At 39.5% G+C, this 11,955-nt stretch overlaps 1 protein-coding gene across 1 annotated transcript; it reads left to right on the forward strand.

The window, feature by feature from the left end:
* The first annotated feature begins 10,315 nt into the window (after positions 1 to 10,315).
* On the forward strand, positions 10,316 to 11,191 carry OTUD6A (OTU deubiquitinase 6A). The gene has a single exon (XM_063083010.1). The coding sequence runs from the start codon at positions 10,316 to 10,318 to the stop codon at positions 11,189 to 11,191; it is 876 nt and encodes a 291-aa protein (XP_062939080.1).
* The last annotated feature ends 764 nt before the right edge of the window (positions 11,192 to 11,955 follow it).

Raw genomic sequence — 11,955 nt, forward strand, 5'->3', positions numbered from 1 at the left:
GTTAATAGTAGCTATATTTTTTTTTATCAAAACATAGTTGATTATACATATGTGTGCGGTATAGAGTTGACTATCAGTACTTGTGTACAATATGTGATGGTCAAATCAGGATAGTTGGCATACTCATCACTACAATACATCATCATTCTTTGTGTCCATTAACCAATTTCTGAAACCTCCTCTCCCTCTTTCCACTTCTAGTAACCACAGTTCTGTTCTCTACTTCTGAAAGTTCAACATATTATCATGATTGTTGTTTCTTTCTTTTTTTCTCTTTCTTTATCATTTATTTGCTTATTTATTTATTTATTTATTTAGCTCCCACGTATGAATGGGGACATGTGGTAGTTCTCTTCCATGCCTGGCTTGTTTCACTTAACATAACTCACTGTGAATGGCAGAATGTCACTCTTTTTTATGGCTGAGTAGTATTCCACTGTGTATATATATATCACATTTTCCTTATCCAGTCATCTGTCGATGGACATTTAGGTGGTTCCATATTTGGGCTATTGTAAACAGAGCTGCAATGAATATAGACATCATCATGTTGAAGGGATATCTGCACTCCTATGTTTTTTCTATTTCTGTGAAGGAAGTCATTGGTATTTTGATGGGAATCACATTGACTCTGTAGATGGCTTTGGGTAGCATGGACATTTTCACTATGTTGATTCTTCCAATCCAAGAGCATGGAATGTCTTTCCATCTTTTTGTGTCTTCTTTAATTTCTTTTGGCAGTGATTTGTAGTTCTCATTGTAGAGATCTTTCACCTCCTTGGTTAAATTGATTCCTAGATATTTTATTTTTTGTTTGTTTGTTATTGTAAACGGGCTTGCTTTCTTGGTTTCTTTTTCTGCTAGTTCATTGGTGAAATATAAAAACGTTCATAGTAGCTTTATTTATAATTGCCAAAACTTGGAAGCCATGAAGATGTCTTTCAATAGGAAAATGGATGAATAAATGGCGATGCATTCAGACAAAGAAATATTATTCAGCCCTAAAAAGAAATGAGCTATCAAGGTATGAAGAGACATGGAGCAATCTTAATTGAGTATGACTAAGTGAAAGATGCCAATTTGAAAACGCTACATACTGTATGATTCCAACTATGTGAAATCCTGGAATTGGCAAAACTATAGAAACCATAAAAAGATCAGTGGTTGCCAGGGGTTAGAAGAGAGGGAGGCATGAATAGGCAGAACTCAGAGGATTTTTAGGGCAGTGAAAATACTCTGTATGATACTATAATGGTAGATACATGTTATTATACATTTGTCCAAACCCATAGAATGTACAACGCCAAAAGTGAACTCCAATGTACTTTGGATGATAATAATGTGTCAACATAGGTTTATTGATTATCTCAAATGTGCCACTCTGGTGCAGGATATTGATAGTTGGGGAGGCTATGCCTACATGAGGAAGGGAATATATGGAAACTATGTACTTTCCACTCCATTTTGCTCTGAACCTAAAACTGCTCTAAGAAATAAAGTCTATTAAAATCTTTTTTAAGGATAAATAGAGCCTCGGGGACCTGTAGGACAACAACAAAGGGTCTAATGTACCTGTCATCAGAGTCTTGGAAGAATAGGAGAAAGAGGGTGGGGCTTAAAAGTATTCAAAGAAGTTGGGGCTGAAAACTCCTGAAATTTGGCAAGAGACATAAACCTACAGATGGAAGAAGCTGGGCAAAGCCCAAGTGGGATAAACTCAGAGAAATCCACACCAGAGAGAGAAACAACACCTTATCAATAAAGGAAAAACAGTTTCAAAAACAGATTTCTCATCAGAAACCATGGACACCAACAAAAAGTGGTGCAACATTTCTCAAGTGCTGAAAGAAAAAAATCATGAACCCAGAGTCCATGATTTCACCTCCAGTGAAAATATCTCTCAAGAGTGAAGAGGAAATCAAGACATTCTGAGATGAAGGAAAACTAAGAGAATTTGGCACAAGGAGGCCTGAAGGAATGGCTGGACCAAGTTGTCTCAACAGAAAAGGTAACAGAAGAAATCTCTGAAAGTCAGAAAAGAAGCAAGAACATGACAAGCAAAACTGTTGTGTAAATACAATAGACTTTCCTTCTCCCCTTGAATTGCCTAAACTATGTTTGAAGTTTGAAGCAAAAATTAGAAAAGTAATGTGGTTCTCAATGTATGTAGATGTTATTTAAGAAAATTGTATTATAAAGGGTAAAAGGATGTAACAGGGGCTAAGTCTTCTACACTTCACTCAAACTGGTAAAATGACAACATCAGTAGGTTTCGATAAGACACACACACTTAAATGTAATACCTAGAGCAACCACTAAAAAAGCTATAAAAGGGGATACACTCAAAAATACCACAGGGAGCTAAGAGAGAAAGAAAGAAGGAAAGAAAGACCACAGTGGTGCATTGGACTTGCAGAGGGAGAAAGCACACCTGGGGATACAAAGTGGAGGGGGGGGAAGAGGGGAGGGAGGTTGGGGATTAATTGGGTGGGGGACGTGGGGTATAATCGTTATTTGTGGTAATGAGCATGCTGCCAGTATTGTTCCAGCCATCACATCTTGGGCACTAGTGGTGACGGTCAGCTTTGGACCCCATGAATATTTTTAACCAAAAAAAAAAAAAAAAGAAACTATAGGCATACCTCGTTTTATTGCTCTTCACTTTATTGCACTTTGCAAATACTGCATTTTTTACAAATTAAAGGTCTGTGGCAACCCTCTGTCAAGCAAGTCTGTTGGCACCATTTTCCCAACAGCATGTGTTGACTTACTGTCTCTGTGTCACATTTTGGAAATTCTCATAATATTTCAAACCTTTTCATAATGATTATATCTTTTATGGTGATCTGTGATCAGTGATCCTTTATATTACCATTGTAATTGTTTTGGGGCACCATGAACCATGCCTATATGAGATGGCGAACTTAATCTATAAACTTTGTGTGTTCTTACTGCTTCACTGACTGGCTGTTCTTCCATCTCTCTCCCTTTCCACAGGGCTCCCTATTCCCTGAAACACAACAGTATTGAAATTGGGCCAGTTAATAACCCTACAATGACCTCCATATGTTCAAGTGAAAGGAAGAGTTGCAAGTCTCTCACTTTAAATCAAAAGCTAGAAATTAAGCTTAGTAAGGAAAACATGTCCAAAGCCAAGACAGGCCAAAATCTAGGCCTGTTGCACAAAATAGTCAAGTTGTAAATGCAAAGATAAAGTTCTTGAAGCAAATTAAAAGCCTTACCCAGTGGATACAAGAATGATAAGAAAGTGAAACAGCCTTATTGCCGATATGGAGAAAGTGTTAGTGGCCTGGATAGAAGATCAGACCAGCCACAGCATTCCCTTAAGCCAAAGCCTAACCCAGAGCAAGGCCCTAATTCTCTTCAATTTTATGAAGGCAGAGAGTTGAGAAAGCTTCAGAAGAAAAGTTTGAAGCTAGCAGAGGCTGGTTCATGAGGCTTAAGGAAAGAAGCCGTCTCCATAACATAAAAGTAAAAGGTGAGGCAGCAAGTGCTGACGTAGAAGCTGCAGCCAGTTACCCAGAAGATCTGGCTAAGATCATTGATGAAGATGGCCACACTGAGCAACAGATTTTCTATGTTTATGAAACAGCCTTCTATTGGAAGAAGATGCCGTCAAGGACTTTCCTAACTGGAGAGGAGACGTCAATGCCTGGCTTCAAAGCTTCAAAGGACAAGTTGACTCTCTTGTTAGGGGCTAATGCAGCTGGTGACTTTAAGTTGAAGCCAGTGCCCATGGACCATTCTGAAAATCTTAGGGTCCTTTAGAATGATGCTAAATCTACTCTGCCTGTGCTCTAATAACGGAACAATAAAGCCTGGATGACAGCACATCTGTTTACCACATGGTTTACTGAATATTTTAAGCCCACTGTTGAGACCTATTGCTCAGATAAGAAGATTCTTTTCCAAATGTTACTGCTCACTGACAATGTCACCGAAGAGCTCTGATGGAGATGTACAAAGATATTAATGTGGTTTTCATGCCTGCTAACACCGCATTCATTCTGCCCCCCGTGGACCACGGAGTGACTTCAACTTTCAAGTCTTATTATTTAACATACACATAAGGCTATAGCTGCCATAGATAGTGATTCTTCCGAGGGATGTGCGAAACAAATTGAAAACCTTCTGGAAAGGATTCACCATTTTCGATGTCATTAAGAACATTCGTGAGTCACGGGAGGAGGTCCAAATAACATTAACAGGAATTTGTAAGAAGTTGATTACAATCCTCAGGGATGATTTTGTGGGGTTCAAGACTTTAGTAGAGAGTAACTGCTGATGTGGTAGAAATATCAAGAGAACTAGAATTAGAAGTGGAGCCCGAAGATGTGACTGAATTGCTACAATCTCATGATAAAACTTTAACAGATGAGGAGTTGATTTTTATGGATGAGCAAAGAAAGTGGTTTCTTGAGATGGAATCTACTCCTGGTGAAGATGTTGTGAACATTGTTGATATGACAACAGAGGACTTAGAATATTACATAAACTTAGTTGACAAAGCAGCAGCAGGATTTGAGAAGACTGACTCCAATTTTGAAAGAAGTTCTACTGTGGGTAAAATGCTATCAAACAGCATCACATGCTACAGAGAAATCTTTCACGAAAGGAAGAGTCAATCAAGGTGGCAAATTTCATTGTTGTCTTATTTTAAGAAATTGCCACAGCCACCTCAACCTTCAGCAACCAACACCCTGATCGATCAGCAGCCACCAACATCAAAGCAAGACCCTCTCACCAGCAAAAAGATTAGGGCTTGCTGACAGCTCAGATGATTGTTAGCATTTTTTAGAAATAAAGTGTTTTTTAAATTAAAGTATGTACATTTTTTTAGACATAAGGCTATTTCATACTAGCACACTACAGTACAGTATAAACATAACTTTTAAGGGCCGGCCCGTGGCTCACTTGGGAGAGCGTGGTGCTGACAACACCAAGTCAAGGGTTAAGATCCCCTTACTGATCATCTTTAAAAAAAAACAAAAAAAAACCATAACTTTTATATGCACTGGGAAACCAAAAACATTTGTGTGAGTCACTTTATTGCAATATTAACTTTATCACAGTGGTCTGTAACTGAACCTACAATATCTCTGAGGTATGCCTGTAAAAATAAGTCAAAATTAAATTACAAAGAAATGTTCAGGTAACCCACAGGAAGGCAGTTAAAAGAAAACAGAGGACAAACAGAAAACAAAAAATTAAATGGCAGACTTAAGTTCTAACATATCGATAATTGCCTTAAATATAAATGATCTATGTACACCAATTAAAAGACAGAAATTGCCAGAGTAGATTAAAAAACATGACCCAACTCTATGCTGTCTACAAGAAACTCACTCCAAATATAATGAGATTGGGAGGTTAAAAGTAAAAGGATGGAAAAATATATATCATGCAAACATTAGTAAAGAAAAAGAAGGGGTTATATTAATGTCAGATAAAGTAGATAATAGAGCAAAGAAAATTACTGGAGTCAAAAAGATGCGCTACATAATGATAAAAGGATGGGTACACCAAAAATATATAGAGATCCTAAGATGTGTAGGATTTGCAACAGAAGCGCAAAATACACGAGGCAAAACCTGCTAGAACTAAAAGGAAAAATAGAAAAAGACACAATTACAGTTGGAGACTTCAAAACTCCTCACTCAACAACACATATAAGAATTAAACAGAAAATCAGTATCAGAATACACATTTTTTCAAGCGCCCATGACATAGTTTGGATATGTTTGTCCCCCGAAGCTCATGTTGAAATCTGATCCCCAACATGGCAGTATTGGGAGGTGTTTGGGTCATGGGGGCTGATCCTTCATGAATAGATTAATGCTCTATGGCGCAGAGGGTGTAGGGGGTGAGTTCTGGCTCTATTAGTTCCCAAAAGAGCTGGTTGTTAAAAAAAACCTGGCACCTACCTCCACCCCTGCTTCCTCTCACCATGCAATCTTCTCGCACTCACTGGCTGCCTGCCATGAGTGGAAGCAGCCTGTGGCCCATGCCAGATGCAGCTGTCCCAGAATGGTGAGTCAAATAAACCTCTTTTCTTTATAAATTACCCAGTCTCAGGTATCTGTTACAGCAACACAAAAATGGACCTAATACAGCCCATGAAACATTTATTAAGATAGACCATATTCTGGGCCATGAATAAACCCCAACACATGTGAATGAATTGAAATCATAAAGAAGTGTGTTCTCTAACCACTAAGGAATCAAAGTAGAAATTAATAACAGAAAGATAACAGGAAAACCTGCAAACTCTTGGAAGCTAATAACTCACTTCTAAATAATCCATTGGCCAAAGAGTCTCAAGGGAAACCAAAAAATACATTGCACTGAATGAGAATGAAGATACAATATATCAAAACTTATGAGATATAGTTAAAGTAGTACTGAGAAAGCAATTTATAGTACTAAATGCATACATTAGAAAAAGAGGAAAAGTCTGAAATCAATGATCTAAGCTCCCACCTCAAGAACCTAGAGAAAGAGCAAACTAAACCCAAAGCAAATAGAAGGAAGGAAATAATAAACAACAGAAATCAGTGAATTGGAAAAAAGAAAAGCAAAAGAGAAAATCAATGAAACAACAAGTTAGTTTTTTTTAAAAGATCAATAAAATTGACACATCTCTAGCAAGACCGACAAAGAACAAAGAACAAAAGAGAGAAGACAAACCACCAATATCAAGAATAAAGCAGGAAATACCACTACAGATCCTCCAAACGTCAAACAATAATAATGTAATGCTACAAACAACTCTACACACAAGTTGAGTACTTAGGGGAAAAAAATGGATCAATTCCTCAGAAAATACGAACTACCAAAATTCACTCAATATGAAACACATAATTTGATTAACCCTATTAAGGAAAATGATTTTGTCATTTTAAAATTCCCAAGAAAGAAATCTCTTGGCCCAGATGGTTTCACTGAAGAATTCTACCAAACATTTAAGGAAGAATTAATACTGATTTTACGCAATGTCTTTCCAGAAAATAGAAGAGGAGGGAATGCTTCCAAATTTATCTTATGAATCTAGTATTAACTGATACTAAAGCTAAACAAAATAGTACCAAAAAGAAAAGTACGTACCAATATCCCTCATGAATGTAAATTTTCAAATCCTTAACAAAATATTAGCAAATAGAATTCAGCCACATATAAAAAGAATTATAAACCATGGCCAAATGGGATTTCTTCCAGGAATGCAAGACTGGCTCAATACTTGACAATCAATTGATGTAATCTATCATACTAACAGGCTAAAGAAGAAAAATCACATGAACATATAAATCGAAGCAGAAAAAAATTTTTGACAAAGTTCAATATTCATTTATGTCAAAAACTCTCAGAAAATAAAGAGAAATAGAGGGGAACTTGATAAAGAGCATCTACAAAAAACCTACATCTAATATCATATTTAACAATGAAAGACAAAATGCTTTCCCCCTAAGATCAAGAACAAAACAAGAATGTCTGCCCTCACCACTCATATCTAACATAGTGCTGGATGTTCTAAGCATGCAGTAAGGCAAAAAAAAAAAAAAAAAAAAAAAGGAAATAAAAGGCATACTGATTGGAAAGGATAAAATAAAACTGTCCCTATTTACAGATGACATGATTGTGTACATAGAAAATCCCAAGGAATCTACCCAAAAAAACTCCTAGAAATAAGTGAGTTAAGCAAGGTCATGGAACACAAGATAAACATACAAAACTCAATTGTATTTCTATATTCTACCAATGAACAAGTGAACACCAAAATTAAAAATATAATACCATTTACACTCACTCAAAAAAAATGCTTAAGTGTAAATCTAACAAAATATGCACAGGATTTATATGCTGAAAACTATAAAGTGTTAATGAAATAAATCAATGAAGATCTAAATAAATGTAGAGACATACCCAGGTGTTCATGGATTGGAAGACTCAACAGAGTAAAGATATGGATACCCCCAAAATTGTTATGAGAATCCCAGCAAGTTTTTTTTTATAGATATAGACAAGAGTATTCTAAAGTTTATACAAAAAGACAAAGGAATTAAAATTGCTAAAACGATTTTGGAAGAGAGGATAAAGTTGGAGGAAATGTTCTACTTGATTTCAAGACTCACTACATAGCTACAGTGACCAAGAGTGTATGGTGTTGGTGGGAGGACAGACACATAGATGAATGGTACAAAACAGAGAACCCAGAAATAGAGCCACACAAATATGCCCAACTGATTTTTGACAAAGGTGCAAAACCAGTTCAGTAGAGGAAGCATAGCCTTTTCAACAAATGGTGTAGGAACAATTGGACCTCCCGAGGCAAAAAAATGAACCTCAACCTAAGTCTCAAACCTTACACAAAAAATAAGGTCAAAATAGATCACAAATTTAATTTTAAACATAAAACTAGGGCTGGCCTGTGGCTCACTTGGGAGAGCGTGGTGCTGACAACACCAAGTCAAGGGTTAAGATCCCCTTTCCGGTCATCATTTAAAAAATAAAAAATAAAAAAATAACACTATACATCTTTTAGTAAAAAAAAAAAAAAAAAAAACAGGACAAAATCTTTGGGAGCTAGGGTTAGACAGAGTTCCCAGACTTGACACAAAAAGACATGATTCATAGAAAGAAAAATTGATAAATTGGACTTAATCAAGATTTAAAACTTTTTCTCTGGGAAAGGCCCTGTTAAGAAGATGAAAGACAAGCTACAGACTGGGAAAAAATATTTGCAAACCACATATCTGACAAAGAACTAGTATCTAGAATTTATAAAGAACTCTCAAAACTAACAGTAAAAAATGGTCCTATTAGAAAACAGGCAAACGACAAAAGCATTTTACCAAAAAGGATATGGCATAGATGGCAAATGAGCACATGAAAAGATGAGCATAGTTGGCCACCAGGGAAATACAAATTAAAACCACAATGAGATATCGCTAAACACTTATCAGAATGACTAAAATTTTAAAATTATGACAATACCAAATGCTGGTGAGGATGCAGAGAAACTGGATCACTTTACAACGCCGGTAGGAACATACAGCCACTCTGGAAAATAGTTTCTGGAAAAATAAACATACACTTAGAATATGACACAGCAATTGCCCTCCTGGGCATTTTTCTCAGAGGTATGAACTTATGTTCACACAAAAATCTATATGCAGATGTTTATAGCAGGTTTATTTGCGATATCCCCAAACTGGAAACAACCCAGCTGTCCTTCAACAAGTGAATGGTTAAACTACAGTAAATCTGTGCCATGGAATACTACTTAGTATTCTATATGTAATGAATAGCGAAACTTGATACATTCACCAACTTGGATGAACGTCCACTTTCCTCATTTATAACAAGGAAGGGGTTGTCTCGAGGGCCTTCCTATTTGGGGATTCAAGACACAAGTGAGCAGGGTGGGGCAGAATGAGAGCATATTTGAAAGAGCTTAAGGCGTTTTTCCCCCAGAAGTTTTAGAGATTCAAAATAATCAGAAAGAAGTGGATTGATTAACGCTGGTTGTGGTGCTTTATGGGTATCCTAGGGAGCCCATTTTGGGAGCTGGGGGCCCAGGAGAGGGGGCATTTAGGTGAGGTACATTCTGTTGGCACAAGCCAAGAGGTCTGCTCAGTTGTAGCGAGTGGTTATAAGAATGGCTGTGGCCTTCTTACACTGAGATGGAACTGGGGGGCTTTTAGGCGAAAATAGAAAGGACTCCGTGTTTCCAAGAACGTAAGAAAATGTACTTCTTCTGATACACAAAGATTAAGGGTTCGCCTGAACAACCAGAGAAAGCCACACTGCCTTCTGAACACTAGAAGCAATATGAAGTCCAGGGTCAGAGCACATTAACTGATGATGGTATAGTACTGCTGGTGTCTCCGTTGTGTCCAGACTTGTAAATGAAGTAGGCAGTAAGAGCCAGTGAAACATTCTAGGAGCCCAATTATTCTAGGTACACACATTGCTGAAAACCATAATCTCACTGGAGGTATTTGAATATTTGAATCCCGCTAAAACCGGAAGCACCAGTTGCTATGGGGTCTTCTGGGAACGTATTTAGGGTCTCCCAACAGCCAGTCCTAGTGCCAGGTGTGTTTGGGGGCGTGGCCATAGAGAGCCAACGGCCAATCACGGAGAGGGTTGCGAATCCGGTGAGTGCCAATGCTAATGAGGGGAACACAGAACAGGGGCTAAGGAAGACCTATTCGGTGGCTTGAACTGTTAGGCTGAGCTGTCGTTGGTAGTTTAGGGGCCACCAAACTTCAGTTCCTGCCTGCCATTAAACATCATGGAGGATCCGCAGAGTGAATATCAGCGGATGCTGAGACGCCACCACCGCGAGAAGAGGGAGCTAGAGGAACGCATCTACACCATGAAGAATTTGGTCCCCAAGAGTGACAGGAAGAGAAGAAAGCAGTTGCTCCTAGACGTGGCTCGCCTCCAGGCCCAGTTGGAGCAGAAGCACCAGCAAGAGCTGGAGAAGTTCCAAGAGAGATACCCTGACAATAGCGACCTCGATTCTGTCACTGAAGATCTGGCCAAGATTGATCTCGAGAACCAGCCTCCCGGCCTGTTGAGGGCCCAGAAAAGGTGGGAAAGAAGGGCGGCCCTTGAGAGAGCACACCAGGAGACGATCGGCGAGGCCGCAGTGGAGCACCGGGCCAGCTTCGGTCGCGAAGAGGAGGAGAAGCTCACTGCCATCCTGCGGGCCAGGAATCTGGAGATGAAGGATATCCCGGCCGACGGCCACTGCATGTACCGCGCCATCCGAGACCAGCTGGTGTTCCCTATGACCGTGGAGAACCTGCGTCACCGCACCGCCACGTATATGCAGAAGCACGTCGACGACTTCCTGCCCTTCTTCAGCAACTCCGAAGCCGGCGATGCCTGCAGCCGCGAAGACTTCATGAGATACTGCGACGACATCATGCACAGCGCGTCGTGGGGAGGCCAGCTCGAGCTGAGGGCCCTGTCGCACATCCTGCAGACCCCCATCGAGGTGATCCAGGCCAGTTCGCCCGCCGTCGTTATCGGGCAGGAGTACACCAAGAAGCCGCTCACCCTCGTCTACCTGCGCTACGCCTGCAGCTTTGGGGAGCACTACAACTCAGTGAAGCCGCTCGAGACGGGCTCTGCCGGGATCCGGGCCCCGCGTCTCTTCTAGGCCCGATCCTGCCACGGAGCCCGGCAGTGGCCGCTACCATTGCTGTGGCCTTTGCCATTGACGCGGCCGCCACCGCGTTGCTGCTGAAACTAAAGCCGCCGACGCGTCTCCTCAGTAGGCTCCTTTTTTTTTTCCCCTTTGGTTTTCTCGGTTTCTTTCTTTCTTCGTTTTACTCAAAATTTAACGCCCTGCCCCGACTTCTCTGCCTTGCCCTTCTACCTTCCTCTCATTCCTTGTTGCGTCTTTCATGGGGTGGGGGACAGCAGAGTAATTAAGAGGAAGATACCTGCATGGCACTACCCGACGGGCATTAGTTTAATAAAGTCTAACCTCTTTTTGCCTGCCCTTAAGGATCTTTGCCCCCCTCACTGACTGAGCATCGGTCATTTTGCAAATAACTTTGGAATAAAAATGGAAACGTTTGGTTCGACACGTTCTTAACTTGGGAAAAATAAGTTTAGTAGAATAGCTCATAGCCTTCAGACTTTTCCTACGAGTATTCGGATTACTTAGGTAAAGTTGTGGTTTATGTGATCGAAATGCTTTGTGAATGCCTTTTGCTAAGTTTTTTGGGAAAAAAACAATCGGGATGTTTTTTGGTTTGCTTTGTATTTGAGCTGGCCTTCTCGGGAGACGCCTCAATTTATGAACAAGAGCTCTGCTAGTACTTTGTTTTGTTTTCTCATCAAAATTTGTGTGGTTCCAAACTTATTTTAGTTGCTCAGATGTTTGCTAAATTCTAAATAACAGCGTTTGTTAAATTT

The sequence above is a fragment of the Cynocephalus volans genome, chromosome X, assembly GCF_027409185.1.
Source record: "Cynocephalus volans isolate mCynVol1 chromosome X, mCynVol1.pri, whole genome shotgun sequence".
Taxonomy (NCBI): domain Eukaryota; kingdom Metazoa; phylum Chordata; class Mammalia; order Dermoptera; family Cynocephalidae; genus Cynocephalus; species Cynocephalus volans.